We start from the raw sequence: 27,145 nt of genomic DNA, 5'->3' as shown, positions 1-27,145 counted from the left end.
GACCAGTTCCAAATAAGACTTATCCTGAGGAGCACCAGGAGTGCCCATCATCAATTCACAAAATCCTAAACCACCAAATGGAGGGGACGTGACATGTCACCTCACCCTCGATGAACGCCCTCTACACAAATACCCTAGCCAGTCTTGACTCCTTTTGACATGACCCTGTTGTGGGAGCTGCAAAGACCATCATGGATCCCACAAACAGGCATGGCGCTGGGCAAGACGGCCATGGATCCCACAGACAGGGATGGCACCAGGCAGCCCGTCGTGCAAGGCGGGAAAGGGGAGGGCAAAGCAGGGCAGGGATTAGAGAGTGCAGAGGCCCAGCTTTAGGAAGATGGTTGAAGCCTGCAAAGAGTTAATGGCATTCCACTGGGTCTGGGAGGATAAACGTGGTTTGGATAGAGACACAGGAGCAGCAGGAGTGAAGGGCCCACAAGGGAAGGACCTCGGTATTTAACAGAAGCATTGGACAGAGAAGTCTGGTGAAACGGACAGAAGGCTAGAGAGGCAGCTGGGATTAACTCACGGAGGCCTGGACTGTCCCGGCCAGGGGGTAAGACTGTGCTCTTTAGATGGGCGCTGGAGGGTGAAGTGTCCTGTGCTTTAGCAAAATCCCTCTCTCAATAGCCCGGATGGAGGAGAGGACGAGCCCTGCAGGGAGGACAATGAACCAGGAAGCAGCCGACAGGGAATGGAATGGAGGCAGAGGATCGGCAGCCTGGGGGAGGAATGGCAGGGCCTCCTCCCTGATCAGCCAGGCCAGGGACAGAGTGGCACATAAAGGGCACATGAGCCTGGGTGACAAGAAGAAGGCTGCTGGTGGTCAGAGACACTGGGCTATCAGGGGAATTCTAACAGTTGGGAGAAAATGCCCAGCTCGTCGTGGGGCAGCTTCAGAGGTAACATTCGAGAGGTCAGGAAGCATTAGCTCGTGGCAGCTGCACTTTTCTCTGCCTTTGATCATCGCCCGTCTGGGCACCTGGCTGACACTGACTGGAAGGAGAAAGGGCCAGGGCCAGGAGGCATTTGCTCCCCCTCCCATGGCCAGAGGCAGCCAGCGTCCTAATGAATGAGGGTGAGTGAAGGAAGCATTTGGAATTTCATGGAGAGGCCCGTTTCCTTCTGCACATATGAAGCACCTGCTAGTGCTGTGTACTAGACGCTAGAAAGCTGAAGTTCCAGGAGGAGGAGATGCTCGTAGAAACAATAAATGAACAACATGCAGGTGGGAGAGCCACAGACAAGACCTAGAAGGTCTAGAGGAAGCCTCAGTGTGAACCAAAGGGGAAGGGGAGGGGGAGGAAGAGGAGGGGAAGGGGAAGGAAGCAGCTTAGGGTTAAAGGACAAAAGAGATCCCAAGCTCCAGGCACACAGGCCAGGGAGGTCCCAGGAGTGAGGGGGTCGGGGGGGTCCAGGGTGGGCGGGGCAGGTCCAGGAAGTGAGGGTGGTGGGGGGGGGGGCAGGGAAGGCGGTTGGTGGGGGTGGGGAGGGCACGGGAGTTGGGGGAGGGTGGGGGGTGCCAAGGAGGGTAGGAAAGGGGCCAGGAAGGGGTCTGGGGAGGGGTGGGGGGGCAGGGGTAGGGCCTGGGAGGGTGGGTTGTGGGAGAGGATGAGCGGGAGGTGGGAAGGGGCTGGGCAAGGTGGGTGCTAGTAATGGGGGAGGGCTGGGGAGGGCCTGGGGACCTGAGTGCAGCAGACAAGGAAGAAGCCTTGGAGATGGGCAGGCAGCAGTGCTGCTAGGAAGAACAAGGGAGAGAGGAGACCAGGTGCCAAGGGACCAGACGGTGACTGAGACCGGCAAATATCACCCAACCAGTGCCCGGCACCATTTTCCATGTTAACAGACATGTGTAGCATCTCTGTGTGAAATGCTCTCGAAAGTCTGCGAAGGCCACAGCACACTAAAGCACTGACGTGATGAAGCCTGTGTGTGTGTCCATGTGAGTACTTAGCACAACAGGACTTGGGCAGGAGGTGAGTCCGTTAAATAACCGTCTTTATTTAGAAACGCAGACCCCACACGTTTCAGGAATCCTGAGCCCCAGTCTGGCTTTGTCACCCCCTGACTCTGTGAGGTTGAGTCAGCTGACTTGTCAGGACCTCTTTGTAAAATGTATGAGGTTTTAATCCAAGTAGAGTTAGAAGTTTAAAAGTTCGCCCATTTGTAAAATTATGGGGTTAGACTACATTGTTTTAAGCAGTCTTCCAATTCTTAAAAACAACTACAGCAATAAAACTAGGGTGAGTCTATGATTTCAGGCAAATTCTAATTGGCTGATTGTACTTTTTTCTTTTGTATCTAAAATTAAATTAACAGATACCTTCATGTATACACTTGATCTCTGTTAATAAGATGGTGGACTAAGTCTGTTAGAATAGGAAAAATACATAAAGAGTGAAATAATATGATCTCTTCACAATGGCCAAATTGTGCTGAGGTGGTGATGAGGAGCCGCTCTATGTCCTGAGGCATCTTCTAAGAAAACTCTCTGGCTGGTGCTTTCTGAGTTCATCCTCCTCGGACCTCACTGCTCTCACATTTTTGTTTGTTTTTCTTCATCCTCTGCCTGGTTCGCCTGTCCTGGAGCGTGGGGTCTGATCGGGTTCTTGGACTCCACGCACTCCACAAGCCCATACGCCACCATGGTCAGGCTCAGGACCCCCAGCAGAATGTAGAGCTTGACGTGCACGCACAAAAATGTGCTGTACCCGAAGGCAATGACGAAGCCCAGGGCCTCCCACAGGCGGTAATTGGCGAAGGCAGCTTCCTTGCTCTTCTCAAACACAACGCCGTAGAGAGCTGCGGAGGAGAGAGCGGCGTGAGAGCTCTGCCACGGGCCCCACAGTGACCCTGTTCGTGAAAAGAGCACAGCTTTCCCACTGCCCCATTTTCTCAACTAAATCAAGACATTTTTCTTTTTTCACAACAGAATGATTTTACATGCCAGATGACAGCATGAACCCCGAAAACCTGAGGCAGGTCTCAGTTAACTTAGAATGTTTATTTTGCCCAGGTTGAGGACCGGTGCCCGTGACACAGCCTCAGGAGGTCCTGACGAGATGTGCCCAAGGTGGTCAGAACACACTGTAGATTTATACACTCTAGGGAGACATGAGACATCAATCAACATACGTAAGATGAACATTGGTTTGGTTAAGATGAGCATTGGTTTTGTCCAGAAAGGCAAGACAACTCCAAGCAAAGGTAGGAAGACTGGAAGCAGGGAGGGGGCTTCCGGGTCACAGGTAGATAAGAGACAAATGGTGGCATTCTTTTGAGTTTCTGATTAGCCTCTTCAAAGGAAACAATCAGATCTGCATTTCTCTCAGTGAGCAGAGGGGTGACTTTGAATAGAACGGGAGGCAGGTTGGTGCTAAGCAGTTCCCAGCTAGACTTTTCCCTTTAGCTTAGGGATTTTGGAGCCCCAGGATTTTCCTGCTTGTGATTTAAACACAGGGCCCCTTTTGGGGCTCCACCCAGGCTGCTGGCCACAGAGACCCAGGAAAACCCTCCACAGCCTGAGGCGAAGTAGGCAGGCGGTGGGGAGGGGGGCAGGAACAGGAGCAGGGACAGAGGCAGCCTGAGCCCCGGTGAGGCAGGGTGTGCAGCAACCTTAACTGCAGGCAGCAGGGCCTGAAACCAGGGGCAGAAGCATGTGGTTCCCCAGGAGGATTCCAGACTGCCAGCCATGGGGTCCTTGAGGCAGGGAGGATGGCGTTTAATTTTGTAAACTTCATGGCACCTGGTTCAGCGCGAGACACACATGAGTGTGGAAAGAACCGTCTTGCCGAAGATTCGCTCTGCCCACCCCTCCCTTAGTGCTGGAGACGATGCCGTGTGCAGGGAGGCCCAGCACTAAATGTGTTAATGAGTTTTATACAAAACAACTCACATCATGAATGTTCCCTCTACTGCTGAAGACCAACGCAGATGCGCTTACAGCAGGGGAGTGCCCTGCTAGAGCCCTAAGATTCACACTGTCAACAGCTCATGGATGTTTGGGAAACAAGAAGCTCTTTGGAACCCTCAGGACAAGGCACCCTTCTTGTCCCACAGTCTGCACATTGTCCACCTTAATAAAAGTAATGACCAAAGAGAACTGAATAACCAAATTTTGATTTAGTTGGCTTCTGAGACTATTCTAAACCCCTCTTGTCTGTTTTTTGAGGGTGACTGTTAGCATGGGAGCCAAAACCAAGGTTCTAGGGAAGAAAATCCAAGTTGAGACACCATGGCTATAAGTGGTAGATCATGCCATGTTCTGTGGCTAAAAGCTCCCGGCTACACCCTGGGCAGGTCGGAAAACCAGAGCCAATGGACCCAGATTATAAATATTCTAGTAATACAGGCAACTCTAATTTTAAGCTAACTTTTTGGGAATATGGGTTGCTGTCATTCAAGAATTTCAAGATGAAATTTATATTGTGCTGCCGTGATTAGAAATCATTGTCCTCCAAGAAAGGGGCTCACTCCACTCCCCCAGCACCCCCACCATCTCCCTTCATCAAGTTCTGGTTGGTCCAAGGCCAATTCAGCTTCTTCATAAGTAGCCATGTTCTCCTCGGCCCTCTGAGTCTTTCCATAAACATAAACTTTCCGGGCCCTCAATGCCTCACATGTCACATGAAGAACTTGACACTCTCTGACTCTGGTTCCAAAATCTGGACCTAGTGAGGAGATCTACAACAAAGAGAGAAAGAGCTAGACTGTCTTCTAGCTCACATACTTGTGTTCAAAATCACCTAGATGTGTTTGGGAGACAGTAGGGTCCCCAGCATGGAGGACTTGGGGACCCAGAAAGTGACTGGAAAGTGGGCTGTCCCCTGGCCACAAAACAGAATGGAGGAGGCCAAAGAAGACAGGTGTGGCCCCAGACAGAGGTGACACCCTCACTCCTGCCTGTCTGCTAACCCAGTTCTACCCACAGAAGCAGGGTCCACACCCACAGAGGGAGACGCCTAGGACCCAGATGAAGCCGCTGGAACTGCCTTTAAGAAACACGGAGGAAGAATCAGGGGAAACCGTTTGTCCCACTCGGGAAAGGGGAAGCCACACGTGTGGATGACATCAGCCCAGTCTAGGGGAGGAGAGGCCAATGCCAGTGATAATTAAACTCAGGCTTTCCAGGGAATTACTCAAGATTTGGTTCCTATTTTAATCCAAACATAAAGAAAGCAATGCATTTATTGTTTTGAATTGCATGAAACTACCCACAGCTAAGGACATAGTGGGGAAAGACATTTTTTAAAAAGGAAAGTAGACTGAAAATGGTATTTCAACAATTCTGAAATGACTGTACACATGTAAAAGATTGAACACATAAGGAAGCAGTCATACCTAGTGGGAACCAGGCTTCTGGCTGCCGGAGAATGGAGTGACAGCTACGCAGTGGGGGCTAGAATAAGCCCCGTGTCTTACCACCTTAATAAAGAAATAATATGGTGTTGGATGGTGACCCAAAGTGTAGAGTAAATATACGAGCCCATGCTGATGCAGATCAATGATTGAGTAATAAATACATCGGGGAGAAGGGACAGGCATTTTTTATGGAAGAATTACAGAGTACACATAGACATTCCTCAGGGTGGAGATTAGCTGCTCTCTTCTTGACTGCTGGCTCCCTGGGCACTCGCTCCCGCAGAACCGCGTGTGGAAAGGGAAGGCAGTGGGTCTGCAGTGGAGAGATGTGGCCGGCACCACGGAGCCAACGGGATCAAGGTTAACATCGCTGGTGAGGAGGCCTGTCCCTCTCCTGTATCCCCCATATGACGGGACAAGAAAGCGCCTCACCAGGGAGCTGTCCTCCGCAAACCCACAGCCCCAGCCTAATCATGAGAAAACAGCAAACAAACCAAAATTAAGGAACAGCCTACAGACTACGGTGCTCTTCAAAAGGGTCCAGGTCATGAAAAACAAGGAAAATGAAAAGCTGTCACAGAGCAGCCAGAAGATACGATGACTGAGTCCAACAGGGAATCCAGGACAGGATCCTGGCACAGAAAAAACCCTCATGGGAAGCCTGGAGGAACCCAAATAAAGGCCGTCCCCCCACTAACTGTCACATGGCAGCGTTACTTCCTAGCTGTACGAATGTGCCGTGGCTCTGTGAGATGCTCAGCATTTGGGGAAGCTGGCACAGGGCCTACGGGGTAAATGCATTGGATCTATAGGTTGGTACCTTTCAAGGGGACTCTCTGTACTACATTTGCAACTTTTCTGTAAATCTAAAACTATTTCAAAATAAAAGCTGTATTTAGAAAGACAAAGCATTGCTCTCAGCCTGGCCTGTCTGCCTCCTCTTCCCAGGTGGCCCAGGGTTAAAGAGACCAGGATGTGGATGAGAAGTCCAGCAATCTTGTTTAGTCAGAGAAGACAGGTTAAGTGAATAGGGCACTGAAGAAGTGAGATTTTCTGAGTTTATCACCCTGAAAACAGCCAACAGAGCAAAAGAGTATTTTTAGACTAGACATTCTGTATCTTCACGGCAGCGCATTGGCGGGGAAGGGTTGCCATGGCAACTGCACCCATCTTTCATTAGCTGTCCAAGGGAATAAGCAGAGAGGAGTGCCTGGCACAGATCTCCCCTTGCAGAGGCCAGGGGATGGCTGGAGCCCAGTGGGACAGTGAGCCAGGGATCCTCAATTCTGGCCCAGGAAGGAGGGGCTCAAATGGTGAGCCCGACCTGCTTCCGACCTGCTTCTAAGTGGGAGACTGTAAGGACCAGTCTTTAAATTGAGCAGTGATGACTGAAAGGTGAGGACAAAGTGCATTGGGTTTTATTCAGTGTCGTTAATTAAGAACATACGTGGTCCACATATGTTCTTAAAGGAAAGCACACATTTGGGGAGAATAGGATTAGAAATCTAACTTGCTACTTAGAAAAACAAAAATGAAGAGAGCTGTTCTTGAGATGTAGCCAAAGCTACATAAAATTTCCAGTTTTTTCAAAAAATAGAGAACAGAGACCTTGTGTGTGTGCTGTGCTGCATGGAGAGCCAGCCCGCCAGGAGTGCAGGAACGCGGCACTAAAATGCCACTCACGCATGACGATTGCAAGTACAAAGTCCACAGGAGCTTCTCAAGTATATGAAAATATTTTCCACAACATTTTTTTTTGTGAGACAGAGTCTTGCTCTGTCGCCCAGGCTGCAGTGCAATGACGTGATCTCAGCTCACTGCAACCTCTGCCTCCCAGGTTCATGTGATCCTCCAGCTTCAGCCTCCCTCGTAGCTGAGACTACAGGCATGTGCCATCACGCCTGGCTAATTTTTGTATTTTTAGTAGAGATGAGGTTTTACCATGTTGGCCAGGCTGGTCTTGAACTCCTGAGCTTAAGTGATCTGCCTGGTTCATCCTCCCAAAGTGGTGGGATTACAGGGGTGAGCCACCGCACCCGGCCAGTTTGGTTTATTTTTGAAAAAAATTACTTTTTCCTGTACAGAAAGACAGAAACAGTTTCAATTTAAATTAGCATCCCTTATTAAAGGGAGTCTTTATTCCAGTCATTCACCGGACTTGGACATTCATACTCTTTGTTTGACCTTAGGTAACTTTGTTTGCACAATTCAACAAGGCTTTCCCTGAGAGTATCATGTGTCCATATAAGGAAAAGGAGAGCTAAGTCCACTATTCACATAGCTCAGGAAGAACAAAAACCAAATATGAATGATCACATTCATTGGGAGCATTTAGGGAATTATCGTATGGAATATTGTGGGGATATTTGTCCCAGTGTTCTCCTTTTCATTTAATGTGTAAATACATTTTAAAATTCATGTAAGTTCAGATAAGTCACTCTGCACTTCTGGTAATGGGATGTGCATTTGGGGAGCTCAGTGAAACACCGGCTCTGCCACACATCCAGGGGACAGTTTAAACAAATGCTGTTTGATGCTTATTGGTAACGTAGCTAAGAGTCCTGCAGCAACGTGACATGCCACTAGCTTATAATTCTGCACTGCCAAGAACACCAAAGTGAGTTGCTGTTTGTCTCCCCTCCATCAAATCAGTATTTGTTCTGTTAAGCAATGCCCCGGCCTGGCCTCGGGTCCAATCTACCCCTTCCAGCCTCCAGGCCTTGATCCCAACAAGCCAGAGTGTGGCGCTGGGCCAAGTACACACGCATTTTGGTGAAGAGCTTCACTAGGTCCACCTGCATTACTGGGGCAGCAGAAAGGACTGTGAAACACGGCTCCTTAAATCCAACAGTGTGGGTTTGTTCAAAGGTGATTTTCAGCTGTCCTGTGGATAAGCAACCCACCAGGAAGACAAGAAAGGACGTGGCTGGAGTGTTCTGTCCGCGATCTGAGGTCACATGTGCTCTTTATCCTCAGTGCAGGGACAGCAGCCAGGTCTGTCATCTCAGAAACATTGGCCTGTAGTTCGTTTGTGGGTTTGCTTTTTCCATTTTCTAAGCCCCGAGTGTTTGCCAGATAAAGGCAGAATGGTGAAGTCTCTCCTGAAGGGAAGAGGGTCTCATGTGAGCCATGCTCACCTCCGAGGACCCTTCATCTCACCTCATCAGCATCTCTTAGACACGCAGTCTTGCCTCTTTGGGCCTCTGACACCCCTCGGGGCCTTAGATGGGGTTTTTGGGAAATTCAGGGTTCCTACCCTAAGTCCTCATCTGTGTCATTTTCAACACCACCCAGTACGCACACCCGCCGGCAAGCGGCCACACACACTGCCCCAGCTTCCTTCTCTTCCTAGTGACCTTCCTCCAAAACGCTCTCACGCATCTCCTTGTGGAAAACACAGCCAGCCAGCACAAAGCACCTCGGAGCTCAGCAGAGCCTGGCACGAGTGCAGTGGTGCGATCTTGGCTAACTCTGACCTCTGTCTCCGGAGTTCAAGTGATTCTCCTGCCTCAGCCTCCCAAGTAGCTGGGATTACAGGTGCAACGGCCATGTCCCCTTCCAGCTCTCCTGCCCTCAGGCCTCTCTGGTGCAGCTGCCTGAGCCCGGGGCCCCTTCCTCCCTGGCTCCTGCTTGGCTCCTTGGCTCCCGCTCATCTCCCATCCGTGTCCTCACTGCCCTGCCTGACCTCCTGGCCAGGCCACTGTATTCTGTGAGGACTTTGGCATTTGGCTCCTGCCATCATCATGGGATGTCACCTTCCATCCAACAACCGGCCCTCCCGGCTCCCCACAGGGCCGCACCTTGGACCTTGTCACCTGCCTTTTGGAATTGATTGTTGTGACACGGGGCCGACTCCACGTAGCTCCCAGTCACCCCTGGGTGTCAGCGCTTTCTGCTGCTTCCAGTGACCCTAGGTGCATCTGACCCTCCCCCACATGCCGGCCCCACACTCGGGGACCCGACTTGCCACTCCACCCCACCCCTCTGCACTCCCCCCAGGCCGCCTTCTCGGGGGCCCCAAGCCCCAGCAAGGCCTTGGAGCATCCCTGCCGCCTCCTGCCCTGGTTCCTCCTGCACCCCACCCCACCTGGACAGTGGTCAGCCCAGACGTGATGCAGATGTGGCCTCTAGGAGGAAGCCCACCCTGGCCTCCCCTGCTCCCCCACATCCACAGGGCCCCCACCTGCTGCTCCCAGAAAACCCACCACTGCCCAGGAAGCCCCAGAGCCCCGTCCACAGACACTGACCCTAGTGACCTGTGACGTGTGTGGCTTGTGGCTCACACTGCCACCTCCCATCGTCCCGTGGGCTCCTTGGAAGGCCCTGCATGTTTACACCCCAGGCCCAGGTACACGGGAGTGTGCCTCTGCTCACAAGCACGTCTGAATAAAGGTTTTCAGTCATGAAGAGACTGCTGTCCTAGGGGTAGAGAGTCTTGCACCCCAGCTTGAACGGGCGACTTGATTTAAGCAAAACCACATCATCCTGAGGGAATGGTGCCCAGAAGGAACCTTGGGTGGTTTTCCAGTTTTGCATCATGAATCTGAATAAATGCTCAGAGAAAATACGTCAGACTCAGAGAGGACATCAAAGCCCTCTTGGCCCTCCCGTCTCTCCCAACTCATCTCTCTTGGCTCTGGCCCATTGGCATCTAATGAGCCCCACAGTTGCCTTGGCCAGGGACCGCCCCCTGCTGCCACAGAGGAAGGGGCCTGGGCTGGGGACTCACCATTGTTTTGTGTCTGCCAGACGGCATCTGCCACGCCCCACAGGCCAGAGAATACGAAGAACACTGCCAGATGGTCAGCACGAGGTCTCCACAGCAGTAGGGCAATCATGCAGGACACGTGGGTCACCGCACCTGGGGGTGCAGAGGGGAAACCGCCAGGCGATGAGGGCCATCATCATGGCCTGGAGGGGCCTGGAGGTGGGTCAGTGCTGGAGCAACCATCTCAACCGTCCTCTGGAACTGTCCTCTGGAACCGTCTCAACCATCTCAACCATCTCAACTGTCCTCTGGAACCATCTCAACCGTCCTCTGGAATTGTCCTCTGGAACCATCTCAACCATCTCAACCATCCTCTGGAACCGTCTCAACCATCTCAACCGTCTCAACCGTCCTCTGGAACCGTCTCAACCATCTCAACCATCTCAACCGTCCTCTGGAACCATCTCAACCATCTCAACCATCTCAACCGTCCTCTGGAACCATCTCAACCGTCCTCTGGAATTGTCCTCTGGAACCATCTCAACCATCTCAACCATCTCAACCGTCCTCTGGAACCGTCTCAACCATCTCAACTGTCTCAACCGTCCTCTGGAATTGTCCTCTGGAACCGTCTCAACCATCTCAACCGTCCTCTGGAACCATCTCAACCATCCTCTGGAACTGTCCTCTGGAACTGTCTCAACCATCTCAACCGTCTCAACCATCCTCTGGAACTGTCTCAATGTTTGCTTCATGCTCAATGTTCCCTTAATGCTCTGGAAGTCGTCTTTTTAGTTGGAACCTTGACATTTAATTTGTGAGCTGATGTGTATGCGTGCTGCTAGCTCTAAATCAATGCTCTGCACCATACACCTGCTGCGTGACCCGCAGCCTCAGCCTGGAGGGCCTTGGGTGTGGTCTGGCATCATGTTGGGAAGGAAGGTCACCCTGTCTGGGCCTGAGGTTGCCCCTAAGCTAAGAGGGTTTAAAGTCAGAAAGAGAAGGGCCTTCTCATTAGGTATAAATTGAAGCATCCCAGCACCTTTCCGAGTAGCCAGGGGGTAGGACAAAGTGTGCCCATGGTTTCATCTGAGCCTTCCAAGTAGGGGCATGGGGACAAAAGGGAGGAGGCCACAGACCCCCCAGGCAGGTAGCATCTGTGGGCCCCACCTTGTGACTCGTCCCAGCAGGTCACAGATTTGGGACCCCAATTTCCACAGGCTGTGGCATCTCTAGGATGCAGTAATGAGGCTGCCCACTGACGCTCAAGACGCCACAGAGGAAGAGCAGGGTCTCTGTCAGCGGAAAGGCAGGTCCACACCGCATGCCCCAGGGCTGTGCCACCTTGGGCAAGTCCCTCCACTTCTGCACTCCATGATCTCCTATTTGTAAGGGGACACTGTCTGCTTCACAGGGCGCTGTGAAGATGGATAGGAAACCCCAGGCAGAGCCTCCAGGCTCCATGGCCCTGGCGGATGCTCACCATGTGCCCTTCCTCTGGCTGCGCCCCCACACCCAGCCCTGCCTGGGGCATTGACATGCCAGGTGCTGTTTTTCATAGTGCCCGCATTCCTCATTGTTCACGTGATCTCTGACTCATCTCTTCCCTTCCCTTCCCAAGAAAAATGGAAGGTGCTGTGTGTTTAGGGAGGAGTCTGTGACCTTAGAAGTCTTGTCCTTATCCACTGTGTGAATGTGGAACAGAGCTGCCCCGACCCCAGCGTGACTTTCCGTGAACCCCATGGCCTCACCACTGGCTTCGTGTCCCTCATTTGCACCTGCAGAGACCCTGCCCTGCCCCACCCTGGCCTGGTCACCACACCGAGTGCCCACTCGGAGCAGGCACTTGCTGTGTGGCCTCATGCCGAGCACAGTGCCTGCCCAGAGCCAGCTTGGGGAGAGATCTGATTCCTGCTTGTTGAGGGGGTGAAGAAAGGACTGAAAGAATGAATGCATCTTACAGGGCGTTACTGATTTCAAAGCAGTTTCAGGGGCACTTTTCCAGCCTGTCCTGACTGTGAGCTGTGCGCTTTTGCTACTGCAAATCGTTATGACAACTGGGATGGGACCCACGCTGATACCTACCCAGCACGTACAGCACAGCCCTGCCCGTGTACTGCGAGACCTTTCCATACAACACGGAGCACAGCGCGTCAGTGGCTGAGAAGCAGATCATCACGTAGCCGACGAACTGGATGCCCAGGGTGCAGGTGACATAGGACTGGGGAGAGGGGTGCAGAGCCACGTCATGGAAGCTCCCAGGCCTCCCGTGCTCAAGCTAAAGCTGCAGTTGGGTGCTTAGAACATCTGCTCTGAGATGGCCAGCAGGCCAGTGTTGCCTACACCTTCCTCTAGGCTCTGTGGCTCCCATGCAGGAGAAAAGCTGGTGTTTGTAAGAAAATCCTGTTTGGGGAGAACTAAAAGGAGGCAGTTTGGACAACTGTAGACAAAATTCTTTCTCATATATTTCTCACTATTTGCTGTGAAATGGGCACTATTTTATATGGAAGCCAATACACCCTGCCTTTGCTGGGGCCAATCATTGCCTGTTGGGTCTAAAGAGAGTTAAAAAAAAAAAAAAGAGAGAGAGAAAGAGAAAATGAAAAGATTGCCCTGACACCTCTTCCGGGGCCTCAGAGCAGCCCAGCAGCTGGCTGCACATGTGTCTCATGCCCACCGCACCACACTCCCATCACGGGCGACCTCAAGGGCGGGCACGCAGAACAGGGACTGAGACGAGAAGACCAGCCACAGCCACATCAGGGGGGACAAGGACAAGTCCAGTGGAGGAGCAGGAGGGGCTGTCCCCAAAACGCCAAGTAGACCTTTCTGTTATCCTGTTTCTACTCTTTTAAGCTCCTAAGATTCTCCATCAAGGCGGTCCTAAAAGTAGCACTGCCAGATAAAGTTGAGGACACCCACTATGGCCTGGGCATACTCCTGGAGAGACATTTGTGATTTATCTGAAATTCAAATTCTACCTGCGGAGGTGCTTTTTATCTTGCTAAGTTGGCAGCCTTGCCTGGGAGGGATCTGGGGTGGGGACGGAGCAGGGAAGGTTCCTCTGGAAGGAGAGCCTCTGCCAGACACAGGCCCTTGCTGGTCCAGCTCTGGCCCCAGCTCTCAACAGCCTCCAGGAGTGGCTTCTTTCTTTATGCACCCTGAGGTGGGGCACCGCCTCTCTCACCTTGAGGGGAGAAGGTGGCAGGAGTGGATGGAGCAGAAGCTTCGAGAGCCACATTGATTTTTAGATTGTGAAGCATGATTTGAAAACTAGAGGTGCCAGGCACAGTGGCTCATGCCTGTAATCCCAGCACTTTGGGAGGCCGAGGCAGGCAGATCACCTGAGGTTGGGAGTTTGAGACCAGCCTGACCAACATGGAGAAACCCTGTCTCTACTAAAAATACAAAATTACCCGGGCGTGGTGGCACACGCCTGTAATCCCAGCTACTTGGGAGGCTGAGGCAGGAGAATAGCTTGAACCTGGGAGGCAGAGGTTGCGGTGAGCTGAGATGGCGCCATTGCACTCCAGCCTGGGCAACAAGAGTGTTACTCCATCTCAAAAAAAGAAAAAAAGAAAGAAAAAAAAAAAAAAACTAGAGGGATAAGAAATTTTGGTGGTATTCATGGACTTAATGCTTTTCCTATATGTAAACTCTAAAGTAAGAGTGCAGGGTGAGGTCCAGGCAGGGGTAACACCAATGAGTGTCTGCGGGGTGAGTCAGCGGCAGCTGCCTATCCACTTGTTCCGGCTCCTTCCCCAGGAAGACACGGATCAAGCAAGACGTTCTCCCTTGAGACAAGAAGTGGAAGCTCCTGGGAGTTGGAAGTTACTTGGAGGTCGAGACCTTGAATCATAAACTCAGCTATGGTAGCACTGGGAGCGTAGGACCACGCTCCCTCCAGCCCCAGCCCTGGGCAGGTGGCCTGAGACACTCTGCCGTCCTGCAGGTACAGACACAGGCAAGGCAGTGATGCCACGCATGGCCTGAGCCACCGGCCCTCACTTTTGTTCATACCCTTGTGTATTCGCTGGAGAGGAATCCTTGCTGCAATCCACTGTACAGCGGCAGCAGAATTAAGAGGCACAGACGTTTATCTCTATATAGCTTGAAAGTCGACAGTAAAGTGGACCAGAAAGGTACTGATTTCTTCTCTCCTTCACTTTCCCGCTGAACATCTCGTATGGGTTGGAGGAACGCAGCTATCATCAGGACAGCCAGGACACCGCTCCCTGAAAGGACATAGCAAAGGCTTCAGCTTTCATGGGGGCCCAGAGGCAGGGTGCCTGGCAAGGATTTGTTTCAGTCACTCATCCTCCTCTCGAGAGGGAGGGCTAATTCAGATCCAGATTTCAGGTGACATTAGACACGGCATGCTTAAGGATCTCAGGTGTCTAGTTGCACTTGATCGTGCTGATTCTCTGATTACCTCAAGACTTACCGGCTTTCGCATGAAACCTGCCACAATAGGTCAGTATTGTCCTCACCGGCATAAAATACAAAAAATTCCGGAGCGACCCCAGAAGTTCTGAGTGTCCTTAACCATTGGACTCTGCTTCTCATTCTAATCCCCAAAGCAATTTCTAACAGGAGACAGCTTTTTATTGATTTTTTTTTAGGATAATGATTCCCACAAGGTACCATTTGCTTCACTTTTGTTTATTTCAAATAATTTTGTGTAAAAGTCCTCCAATAAGAACTGGTTAAAGATATTAAGGGGTATCTGAACTACAACAGAATGTTGTGCATTTGAAGAAAATAAGAAGCTCTTTATACACGGATGGGAAAATCCCCCACCATAAATGGTAAAAAGAGAAAAAACAAGCAAGATGCAGACCTCTGTGTAGAGTGCGCTACCAATTGAATTTAGTAAGAAAGGACATAAAGATGTGCTTGTTTATATGTGCATTAAATATGTCTAGGAAATAAAGCAGGCATGGACTTTCTATGGGTGCAGAACGGGGTCTGAGGACGGCAGTGAGAGGGAGACTCCCCACCGCATGCCCTTTCACAGTGCAGTGCTTGCCCACCCAAAGGGGTTCATTCCAAGGCCCCAGCGGATGCCTGAAGCCACGGGTGGTGTCAGACTCTACATGTACCACGGATTTTCACTCTGACAACAGAGGTGGCTACTGAGAGACTATGGCCCGGGGAGCATCTATGGTGCGGACACGCTGGACAGAGGGAAGGGTCACAGCCTGGGCGGGGTGGGCAGGACGGCAAGAGATTCCATCATACTACCCAGAACATCTGCAACTTAAACCTTATGAATTATTTATTTCTGGAATTTTCCACATAAGGTTCTCAGACCGCAGCTGGCCTCAGGTCACTGAAGCCACACAAAATGAAATGGGGACAAGGGGGACTCCTGGATTTGCATTTTGAACGATATAAATGGGTTATCTACACAAAAAATATTTTAACTATTCATTTCATCCATGAGGAAGCATCCTGTACTTTCTCATAATTCCAAAATATGACTAAATCTCCATCTGCCCACCACTTTATTATTTGATCCACCTTAATTTCTGTCAATGGAGAACTGATGTTTATGTAGGCGTTTCTCACTTTACTAGAAGCCCTTTCGTCCCCTAATGATTGTAAGTGCCGTCTGTGATACCGTTGCGTCTCCACTGTTTCCCTCCCACCTGGCAGTGGTAATGATACACAGTGTTTGGGGCACCACAGATGACTCAAGAGTGGTGACGATCCTTCCCTTCTCTCTGGGCCAGAATCTTTCAGAACGGTTCATTTCTACCTCCGAGAACTTAGACCCCTGCTCCTCTAAAGACGACGGGAGTTATCCTATCTTACTGTGCCTGACCAACCTTATCTAGTGCTTTCTCTCTCAGCGTCAGGGTCCTCGTGTGACCCATGCAGTGGGCTTGCTGCAGCACTGTGCCCCGGCAGCTGAGCGTTCCTGAAACTGGGAGGTTTGCAAAGCCAGCTCTCTTCCAAGCTGTGTGCAGAAACAGCAGAATCCTAGCACCTGTCTCAGAAAGCACCATTGTTAATGTGGTTCCACCTAGAAATGCAGATTTATTTCTAGGCTTTACTTTCCGTTATCTGGCTACTTTCCATCTTGGCTAAACATATTCCCCTTCCTATTTCATAACTCAAGATTCTCATGAAGTTTGTGAAATTTCGTATGAAAGCAGGACTCCTGCTGCCACAGGTGTTTCTTGGTCACCCTTGATTTTCCTCTGCGTTGTCCTGGCCACCATGCGGTCTGGCAGGTTGTCACGCCTGCACAGGAGGCCATAGGGTATTTACAATGATCAGGGCCCCCTTCCAAGCCGATCCCCTGAGCTGACTGTGTGTAGACCACGTGGAAAAGGCACATTTTTCCTCCACTCACTGAAGGCAGCGCCTTCTTCACAATCTCGTCTTGTGGGCCAGGACTTCAGTGTCAAGCAGCCCAATAGGACACAACCTACAATCTCCCCGAAAGCCTTGTGGGAAGGGGAGAGGCAGGTTATGAACACAGAAGCCACACCCCTTTGTTCAGAATTATGTGTGTCCGGGTGTCATGTGACTCAGAGCCTTCTGTGGGGCATGAATTGGGGGATGCTGCACAGCTGTGTCCTAAATTCTAAAGAGAATGGCTCTTTGCAAGAAACTTGACAATGAATGCAATGCTCAGAAACCCAGGAAAGTTACCCAGGGAGAGGGTGTTCTTGTTCTTTTAGGTCCATTTTTCTCTCTTCCTATGTTTTTCTTTATGGAGACATGGTCTTGCTTTATAGAAAAGGACACACACAGGATCCTGCAGGACTGTTACAATCACAATAGTAAGACCACTTCTTCATTTACATGTGTGTGATCTCTGCTCTACGTAACTTCTAGACTTGGACTCCCTTAGGCTGCGGGATTCCGTGAACCGAGACGGGGCTGTGGCCAGAGAGCACACTGGGGGTAACCCTGCAGGGGAGGTTCCACAGACAACAGCCACCTGCGGAGGACAGCTGGCAATGAAGGGCCTGGAAGCCACAGAGAAGCCTGTGCTTTTCCTCTAGAGCAGGGGCGAGCAAACTATGGTCTGCGGGCCAAAGCCTGCCCACTGCCTGCTTTTGAAAATAAAGTTTTATTGGCATGCATGCAGGCTCATTTGCTTACATGTTGTCTATGGCTTTTTCCCATTACAAAGACAATGTTGAGCAATTGCAACAAGGACCATATGATCCTCAGAAAGATACTTACATGTAGGAATATTTGCTGTCAGCCCTTCACAGAGGAAGGCTGCAGCCCCCACTCCAAAATTCTGTTCTTTTATAGATAGGAGAAGTCTTTGTTGGTGGCTGCCTGACTGGAATTGGTGGAGCTGGAAGGAGACCTGAGGGTCTTGACTCAGCTTAATGTCCCCGAGTCCCCCAGCCTCCTAGTTATGTAGAGGAGGTGGTGAGGGGAAGTGTGGGGGAAGCACAGGCCTGGCTGGTCCCTGGGACCATGTTGATGGGAACGTTGGGGCCTGCTGGGAAAACATGACCACAATTCCAAGTCAGCAGAGACTTGCAGACCAGAGCAAACCGTGGCTCCTCCTGACTCCCTGTCCACACCTTCCACTCACTTCTGAAACCCTCAGTCTGGGCCTTGCACACGAGCACCCTCCCCAGGTTGCTCTCCTGATGGGCATCAACAGCCTCTCACTGGCTAAGAGCCTCGTCCAGCCTCCCCCCTGAGCCTCCTAGGGGCCCTGCCACACTCAACACTCTCAAACCCCCTCCCCAGCTGATTCTACAACCCTGGTGTCCTCCAAGACCCTGGTTTGGTTTTCTGTCTCCTTCCAAGGCTCCAGTTGTCTGCCACGCCCTCAGTGTTGCTGAACCAGGGGTCCGGCTGTACTCCCTTCTCTGTAACAATTCCCTCTGCTTCTTCTCCCTAAGAGCCTCATCCCTGACATGATTCCAGTCACCACGTCAGAAGATGCCTCCACGTCCACACTTGCATTGGCCTCTGGCCTGAACCCTGCACGGCGTCAGACTGCCCACTGGACACTACGCAAGAGTCCCACTGCGTCCTCAAGCCAGGTGTTCCCGGCCTGAGCTCATCTTCCTGTCAACCCCAGGGCTGTCTTCTCTTCCCCACACCATGTCCAACCCACACGGACCCTGCTGGCCTCTCTCTCAGCCCCTCCATCTCTGCCTCCCCGTCCTTGCTCCCTCCTCTGGACTCAGCACTCCGTCCTCAGTGGGTCTCTGCCCACTGTCCCTCTGCACCTCTAAGTCACGCTGGCATGGGGTCTGTCAAGGAGGCAAGTCTGCACTTGTCCAGACCCTTTGGCACAACATCAAGGGCCACAGCTAGTCTTGTGCCCCATTTCTGCCCCTCCACCTTGCCCCCAGCCCTGCGGGCTCTTCCTGGACATCTCGTCTCCAGGAACCTCAGCATCACTTCCCTGCCTGGCCAAATCTTGCTCATTGTCCAGACTCGGCTTAGGGACCACCCGCCCTTGGAGGCTTTCCTGAAACTCCGTGCTTCAGGGAGATGCAGCTGCAAGTCAGCTGGGAACTGTGCTCAGAACACTGTCGGACTGGTCTCGGTTAGTTGGGTGTGTGTCTGCCTCCTTCACTAGGCTCTCAGCTTACTAAAGGCGAACTTCTAGTCATCTGAATGTCTGGACCAAGAAGGCCTAGCATGGCCTAGCACGTGCGCAGTACGCTTTGTTGACTTCCAGCGATAGCTTTACAAGTGCTCACTCAGAGCCTCTGATGTGGAAGTGGCCTGAGGGGACCTGAGGTTGGTGCCGCACATCATCTCAGCATGAGGAAAAGCTCTGCGGTGCCCACGAACCCTCCTCACCTCTGACCCCGGCAGAGTGCGGGACTTGGTACCCCCAGAGCTCACAGGTGCCAGGCCTTTGATCTTTAAGAAGGACCCATTCCAAGGCCCTTATGAATCCCCAAATCCAAGAATGACAAAGAATATATATATATACATATAGAAATATATACGTGTATATGTATATGTACATGCATATATAAATGTGTGTGTGTGTGTGTGTATATATATATATTTTTTTTTGAGATGGAGTCTCGCTCTGTTGCCCAGGCTGGAGTGCAGCAGCGCGATCTTGGCTCACTGCAACCTCCACCTCCCGGGTTCAAGTGATTCTCCTGCCTCAGCCCCCCGAGTAGCTGGGATAACAGGCATATGCCACCATGCTCGCTCAGCTAATTTTTGTATTTTTAGTGCAAATGGGGTTTCACCATGTTGGCCAGGCTGGTCTCGAACTCCTGACCTCAAGTGATCTGCCCGCCTCAGCCTCCCAAAGTGCTGAGATTACAGGTGTGAGCCACCATGCCCAGCCAAAAAAAAATATATTTAAATTCTTTACAAAATGGTTTTTAAAACTCTCTAAATGTATCCCCTTCAAAGTTGTAATAAACCTTTGACTATAACACTAAAGTCACATACGAAACTATTACATAACATTCTCTATTAAAATGAACTTCTAAGAATGAGCCTCATCATGACAATTAACTTCCTTTGGGCAGCCGTTTCACCATGAGCTTGCAACGTCTCCAGCTAAGGTGCAACAAGCACTTGGGAGCACTCACCCCTCTAGCCTTTCCACAGAAGGTACTTAGCACATTTCTCAGAAAAAAAAAAAAAAGTAGCTTATAGCAATTATGGATGTTCAGGGCCCCTTGGCCACAGCTGAAACACAAATAGTCAATCCCAGTGCCCTAGCCGGCGACCAAGCTGTCTGTAATGGTAGCCGCCAGCCCCCTGTACTGCTGAGCACTTGCAGTGTGGCTGGGAGACTTAGGAACTGAAACTTTAATCAGTTAAGATGTAAACAACCACAGGGCTTAATGGCTGCTGTGTTGGGCTCTGGAGATGTATAACAATCTCATCACCCCAGGATCCTCTGTTAGACAGCACGGGTGTACTGCATTTGATTCATAAGAACACCGCCTGCGTATAATCCAGACCAATACATTTTGCAAGGATATTTCAGAAGAAGAGAGATTACTTTTACATTGGGAGAGACAGTCTTTGTCAGCCCAGGAAGGAGGCTTGGCTCTGCTTTGCTAGGGACCCTGCCCCGGGCCGATGGAGCTCGTACCAGTGTAGATGCCCAGGAGGGTGTAGACCAGCTGCTGGGAGGGCCTCTGGGTGCTGTTGGTGGTTGTGGTGGCCATCAGGCAGTCACTGGCCCCACAGGACGTGAGCTGCTCTTCTGGAAGGGTCTCTATGAAGTCAGAGCAGACAGGAGATATGAGATGATGGCAAATGTGACAAGATGTAGGTTCTTGAGAAATCAAAGTGACAGTGGAAAGGACACTGGACACCTGGGGGGAGGCATCACTACAGGTCACGTGGAAAGACCCAGCGTCTCAAGATAGATTTAGATTGAGTCTAGGCACATGTCCCTATCGATTTAAGACACTTTGGGAGGTGGAAAATCCTATTCGTGTTCTGCAAAGATTCAGGGAAGAATGAGCTTGGAAAAGTGCTGGTTACTTGTTATACTGCTTTTCTGACATAATTAAAATTTTTCAAGTTTTCAAAATTAGTCAAAAAGAAAAAAGTGCATGAGATTGGGTGCCAGGAATGCTGGATTCTCTTTCAGATTCATCTGTTACCAACTCCATGACTTCGGGCAGGTGATTTCATAACTTTTCTGTTTTTGAAAACTAACGTTAGTTCTGTGATCTCTTAGAAAAATACAATTTGAATTAGCAATGACTCTCAGTCAGAAGTCCTGTCAGAATCTCTGGGGAAAGGAGAAAGATGTGGTGGGAGAAAGAATATTCAGTGTTTTTATTATTTTAATAACACAAATTATATAACAGACAGCTTCACAAAATCTTCTAGGTGGGTGAGATGTGCAGCTGATAAGAGAAGGTACAAGAAGGTGGAGAAGCACACGACGCCCTCCAAATCCCTCCAGCCCCAGATTCTGTGTCCTGTGCTGACTTGGAGAACTAACTCACCTGCAGAAAGGTCTTCGAAAGAAATGCCTGTTCCTCCACTTCACTGGCCGTGATATGCAGACTGAGCTGTAACCCCAGTTTCTGTTTCATTGTTGCTGACACCAACAGCAATAATGAGTAAAAATTGCTATGCATCAACTTCACGGCTTCCCTTCTTCAAATGCACTTAGCAGGCATGACATCGCATGAGAAAAAGGGAGAGGGGTTTTGGCTACAGAGTTTACCAAGGGTGGGATTTTTATGGGATAGCAAGATGGAGAACCTTGATGAAGTGATAGAAATAGTTGTGATACTAGTCAGGAGGGCTGGATTGGTTTTTACCCCGTTGGGAAAGGTTTCCTGTAAGCATGAAAGAGATGTATGTCCTCTGCCCTGTGCTTAAAGCCTCAACGTGGGCACTAAGGTCATGGGCACAAATGAGATATGCACTTTATATTTATACAGGGCAAGGTCGGGTAGAGACAGAGGAGCCAGGGCATCAGCCCATCCAATGTCCACGTCTGTCATGGGATGAGGGGCCTGTCATAAAACATTTGAAAATCTGGTCATTGTATCAAGTCACAGGGAAAAGAAATCAGGCAACCCCATCCTTAGTCTAAAAAGGACAGTTGTGCAGTTGAGACTCCATGAACCCAAATTCTACTGGCGTGGCCCTCAGTTTCCCACGGCGCCCTCTCCCAAGGGCTCCCCTGCCCCTGCGGAGGCACCTGTGGAAGACACAGATCTTCTTCAGTCCCACCCGACTGTCCAGAAGACAGCAGGTAACAGGCAACTCTGAAGCACAGGCAGGTTGAGAATCTCACCTGTGGGGCCTGACTCACCTGCTCAAGTTACAGAATCAAGGCAGGTGTGCAACTGAAATCAGGAACCCTCTCCCCCATCACTGAAACCCCTGCTCCACTTGGAGACAATTGCTTGCCCCTTTTCCTTTTACCTTGGCTGGGAGTCTGGCCAAATACCAGCGATGAGATCAAGTTGCCCCACACACCGGATGACTGGAATATGAGGAAGAAGATGCCGAAATACTGGTTCACCATGTCTTTGCCACGCTTTCCCGCCTTCTCTGCGTGTGTGTTTCCCGTGATCGTGAGGTATGTGCACTGTGCAGACCACAGCGGGGCGGCCCCGAGTCCCAGCAGTATGGAGGTGGGGATCAAAGTGTACCTGTGGGTAAAATGCAGATCCATAGCCTGTAACAGGAGACGCAAGCCCATCGCACCCATGTCCCTGCAGTTCTTTAGTCAATCTGGGAGAAGGAACCACCGCCTGGCCCATTGCAAGCGTGGTGATGAGTGTTGCTGGTTGGATGGATGGATTCACCATTACACTCAGAAAAATGAGCAAAATCAGTGCATTTCCTAGCTTGGACTGATTTGCAAAAGTGAAATTGAAGCCAGTGAGGCTCCTTGTATCGGATGTGATTGCAAACAACAAGGTGAGGAGCACGAGGGAGGCGAAGAGCACGAGGGAGGCGAAGAGCACGAGGGAGGCGAGGAGCATGAGGGAGGCGAGGAGCACGAGACAGGCGAGGAGCAGGAGGGAGGCGAGGAGCACGAGACAGGCGAGGAGCAGGAGGGAGGCGAGGAGCACGAGGGAGGCGAGGAGCAGGAGGGAGGCGAGGAGCACGAGGGAGGCGAGGAGTACGAGGGAGGCGAGGAGCACGAGGAAGGCCGAGGGACAGCCCTGGTTAAAAAGACCTAGTGACCGGCTCGGGCCTCAGCGGCGGCATGCCATGTAAGACTCTGCAGCTACCGGGAAGAAGGACGTGCAGCCATCATCAGCAGCATGTCCTGGCACAACCAGGGTCCCTGGAAGAGATGCTCCATGACTGTGTTCCCGGGGCCTGGGGTGCAGGCCAAAGCCCTCAGAGCTCGGTCTCTGTGGTCCATCTCACCAGGGAGCAGGGTGGCCTCCCATCCCTGTGACCTGCCCTTGCCATACCCACCTCCTAATGGTGGGCGAGGTGCAGCTTTCGGTCCATTGGTGACGTCTGCCTAGGTGCCCACGAGACTCACCATCTGCATTGCAGTTAGAGTCCCCTGTGTTACTGGAACCCTCGCCCAGCCAGGGGAGCTGAGGACCAGGACAGATCCCAGGGAGAGGCCAGCATCGGGGATCGGGAGGAGGAGACAGAAGCAGTGGGGGGCACAGAGGAGCCTTGGTGGGAAAACAGGAAGGAAGCCCAGCACCGTCTGTCACCAAAGCAAGGCGGGGGTGCAGGGGCAGGAGAGCTCATTTTAAAATGCCTGCAGTGAACAGTAACCAGGTGCAAATGCAACTCATGGGCAGAGTGAACGTCCCTAGCGTGGGGAACGGCTGGGGTGGGGTGGGCAGGGGGTGGGGGCTGCGTACCAGCTGGCGAAGAAGTTGCCCACGGAGAAGGCCACGTAGCCACACATGGAGAGGATGATGGTCCCCTTGCAGCCCAGCCTGTCAATGAGGAGCGGTGGGAGGAACATGGAGGACAGGAGCATGCCTCCATAGAGGGTGCTGAGCGCTGTCACACCCAGGCCCTCCTCGCTGTACAGGCTGCTCTGTGGGAACAAAGCCAGCCCTGTCAGAGCACAGGATGGACACAGCGGGATGAGGCACCAGCAGGTCCTCAGTGTCCCCCAGGCTGGAGGCCGCCACAGCTCCCAGGAACCGCCAGCCACAGGCTTGCTGCCCTGGGAGCCTCCTCTGAAGCTGGTGGGAGGAAAGTGCAGGTGAATTCGGAATAAAGCAGTTAGTGTGTCTAAACATCAGGGAGTGAAGGCCCGGCACCCCTGTGAGTGCTTGCGCCGGGGCTGGATGGCTGTGAGAGCCGCTCACGCCTCTGTGGACGCCTGCCTGAATCTCAGCTGAGAACGGGACAGTGTGACAGGATGGGGCTGGAGACTCTGCCAGAACTCATCTGTGAGGGGCCTGCATGCTCCCAGGGAATGTAAGGGGTCCTTCACCCCATGGGGAGGCCCCAAGAATATGAAGCAGGTGAGTGCGCATGAATGATTTCTTCCTTCACCAAATATCCATCGCCCGCCTCTGAGTGCCCATCACTGTCTAAGGTTCGAGAATGGACCAGGGACGTGGCCCTGGGCCCTCGTATCCTGGAAACTGCAGGCCGCCACCACTGGTGGAGACGACCTGGGCAGGCACACGCCGCCACGAGGGTGCTGGGTGCCCCATCCAGACCTCAGCTCCAGGGCAGGGTGGGGAGAAGGAGGTGACCTCCAAGTTGAGAGCTGAATGAGAACTTGGAGGCCTGCAGCCAGAAAGGGTGAAAGGAGGTGGTGGCTACAGGGGAGGTGCCACAAAAGAGCGTCCTTTGTCCTTGGACGAGGGGACCTAGTCCAGACCAGGGTGAGGACTCAGGAGAACTCTCTGGAATGAGGCCCTGTCTTCTCACTGGGGCTGCTGAGCTCTGAGGAGGGAGCCTGGAGATGCATGTGCCTTGTTGGGGCCTGAGAGCGAAGCCAACCCCATAGAAGCCTTGGGGTTCTTGGAGAGAGGTGGGCTCGGCTCCTCGGCATGCTGGGGCAAAGCCAATCCTGAGTCACTTCTATCTGAACACTCTGTGTTGCTCACGCCAGTCCTGAGTAGCAGGGACAGCTGTCCCGGTTAGAGGGTTAAAGCACGTCCGCATGCTCAAGGTCAGCTGCCGACAATAGGCCCGGGTGGGGCCGGGAACCAGGGTGGAGCTGGAGTGGAGGGGACCCTTCCACAGTCCTGGGACCCTGCAGAGAGGGAGGTATGGCTCCCCTGCATCTCCAGTCTTTTGAGAAGGAAGGGCTGACATCATGAGACAGCAGCTCCCACTTCCACCAGCCCAGGAGGAGTGGGAAGTGCTGGCGGGGCATGGGACAATCTACTCCCCAGGCAGCTGCTCACAGCTGTGGAGCTCATCCAGATGCCACCATGAGTGATTCCCCAACGAGGCATCCCCAAACTGGGGCTGAAGAGGCAAAGGGTTGTCTGCCCGCATTTGCCCACAGCCTTGGGTCCTGCCGTCACAGCCTGAGAGGAGGGACCCCTGGCAGCTCCCAGCCCCCTCCAGCCCCCTTCCTCTGGCTTCCAAATCCAGAGGCCAATTTTCAGACAGTGGCTGAGCCACAGCGGATCCACCAGAACTGGTTCCTAGGAATGCTGACCCCAGGGGAGCTGTCGGTTCCTAGGAATGCTGACCCCAGGGGAGCTGCTGTGCCAGGAGGACAGCAGGGTCTCCTTCTGCAGGCAGGTGAGCTTTCTAAAGAGAAAGGGCTACTGACCAGTCCACATCCTTGAGACTCCCTCTTCCAGAAAGTGCACACCAACCACATTCAACATGCACTCACCTCAACCCAGCAGGCATTTCACTCACACCAGCATTCTGTGACAACAACACAAAGTTCTGGGCAAAGCAGGGACTCCAAAAGTAATGAACCATTGCGGCAAGAAAAGAGACTGTGTTCCCTTCCACTTGACTTTGAGTCACTGTTGGCTGCCATTTTATCCTCTGCAAGCCTGATCAGAAATAGAACCAGATAGGAGTTCAGCAAAAGGAAACATTACTTGAGAATTCAGGACTGAATTCCAGCTTCCTTGGCAACCCAGGAGTCCCAAGTGTTTGCACAACAACAGTGAGAGGAGAAACCTCGGATTCTCAGTTCCCGGGTGTGCTTTTCTGGTTCCGTACTATGCACATAGTAGGTGCCCAATTCTTATTCTTCATTGACGAACCATGTAAGACCACACTAATTTGTCATCAGAAGCTCTGAAATGTTTTATGTGACCACACCTGGCCACAGGGTACAACACTGTAGCAGTGAATAAGCCGGGGGAGTAACAATAGCCCTGCTTCCTGACCAGCCCTTGGAATTCCCTGGAATTCAGACTGGAATCCAGGTAAAGATCAGACTTGAAATGTAACCAGCTTGGGAAAATGTGTCAGGTCTATGTCTAGGTGCACATGATGAATGCTGCAGCCTTTCAGAGAATGCCGTTTGGCTTTTTCATGGGCTCACGGAACTATGGAGGAGAGCATGCCATAAGGAGTTCAAAGTATAGAGAGATCATGTTGTCAAAGTTCACAGCTTAGCTTAGAGTAGGCTTGGAATCTATAAGGTCTAGTGACATTTGATAAATTCACATGGCTGCCCCTAACCACAAAGCCAAGGGCATCCAATCAATCATAGAATTCACAATGACTTTTCCTGTGTCTCCTTTTAACCACCCAAAGGCAAAGAATGTCCCAAGAAATCACAGTCCCAAGACCCCTGCTGTCCTTGTCCAAGAGCAACGCGCGCCTCGCTGTTGTGCAATCCTATTGAGACATGAGTGGGAACTGCTCACTGTAGGACTGCATCTGAGAACCACTGTTTGTTTTAGAGGATTTGGTACAGAGTGAAAAAGAAACACCAGGTGAATTAGATTTTTCAAATTTCCAATTCATTATTGTCTGTGACCACAGGGATTCTTGGAGGCCAAGAAGTTCAGGTAATTTGATGACCGGACACACATACCTGCAGGCTCTGCAGACCTCCATAGGCTGTAAAGAGAAGCAGGAACCCAAAGGAAGCCACAAGGACGTTCCTTAGACTTCTGTCCATTGTGCTGGATGAAAAGATCAATCATCAGTGAACACGTAAATTTGTAGCTCCCTAAAAGAAACCAATTGAGGCACAGGAAAAACAATCAGTACCAAGAAGTCCCATTCTCTCTCTCATCTGAGCTAGAGGTGAAATGTTAGAGGTGTGTTAGTCATTAAGCCTGTCACTCGTTAATGAACTTGGTTATCACTGACCCCATGAAGCATACGGGAGCTCTGTTACTCATTTACCTTCTCTGTGATCCACAATGTCCACTTTGTATGGGGCAAAAGATCATTACTCTTACCAGCTTCTAGGTAATTGTGCTTTTTTCCTATTAAATTCTAATAGACATGGTCCAGATGATAAAGTGATACGTTTCACTTTTTATATGTATATAGAATAGAACCTTCCACAGTAAGAGAAACTGTCAGAAGTTGTCAGTGGTGCAGAATGAGGACTTCAGTCTTAAAGAACAAAGCATAAATGTCAACTTCAAGACACATAGTTCAACATCTGAAAAAGCGCTAACATGATTGTAAGATCCTGGGGCCAAAGTCTTAGTATTGCAAAGACTGTACAGTTTC

At 51.4% G+C, this 27,145-nt stretch overlaps 1 protein-coding gene across 6 annotated transcripts; it reads right to left on the bottom strand.

Moving 5' to 3' along the window:
* Positions 1-1,984: 1,984 nt before the first annotated feature.
* On the bottom strand, positions 1,985-26,755 carry UNC93A (unc-93 homolog A). Of its 6 annotated transcripts, none has more exons than XM_009452384.5 (9): positions 26,493-26,755; positions 23,368-23,445; positions 22,961-23,033; positions 21,950-22,179; positions 20,145-20,270; positions 14,093-14,307; positions 12,158-12,293; positions 10,094-10,225; positions 1,985-2,805 (listed from the first exon to the last, which is right to left on the bottom strand). In XM_009452384.5, exons 1-9 carry the CDS (start codon positions 26,602-26,604, stop codon positions 2,540-2,542), a joined length of 1,368 nt encoding a protein of 455 aa, XP_009450659.3. In that variant the 5' UTR covers positions 26,605-26,755; the 3' UTR covers positions 1,985-2,539. The 6 variants fall into 6 exon arrangements, with proteins under 6 accessions (XP_009450659.3, XP_009450658.4, XP_009450661.3 ...); XM_009452383.4 differs by lacking the exon at positions 22,961-23,033 and having other exon boundaries at positions 23,368-23,549; positions 26,493-26,583; positions 26,672-26,742; XM_009452386.4 differs by lacking the exon at positions 22,961-23,033 and having other exon boundaries at positions 26,493-26,583; positions 26,672-26,742.
* Positions 26,756-27,145: the final 390 nt, after the last annotated feature.

Source organism: Pan troglodytes, chromosome 5, assembly GCF_028858775.2.
Source record: "Pan troglodytes isolate AG18354 chromosome 5, NHGRI_mPanTro3-v2.0_pri, whole genome shotgun sequence".
Classification (NCBI taxonomy): domain Eukaryota; kingdom Metazoa; phylum Chordata; class Mammalia; order Primates; family Hominidae; genus Pan; species Pan troglodytes.
The sequence above is the reverse complement of the archived record's forward strand: the minus strand, read 5'-3'. Positions and strand labels throughout refer to the sequence as shown.

What these genes read in the sequence shown, in the direction of transcription:
- UNC93A (XM_009452383.4), bottom strand. Translation starts at nt 26,579, where the DNA reads ATGGACAGAAGTCTAAGGAACGTCCTTGTGGCTTCCTTTGGGTTCCTG. An exon ending in GAGGTCTGCAGAGCCTGCAG is followed by an intron (nt 23,550 to 26,492) that starts GTATGTGTGTCC and finishes TTGTTCCCACAG; the next exon opens with AGCAGCCTGTACAGCGAGGA. An exon ending in TCTCCAGCGAATACACAAGG is followed by an intron (nt 12,294 to 14,092) that starts GTATGAACAAAA and finishes CCCTCTCCCCAG; the next exon opens with TCCTATGTCACCTGCACCCT.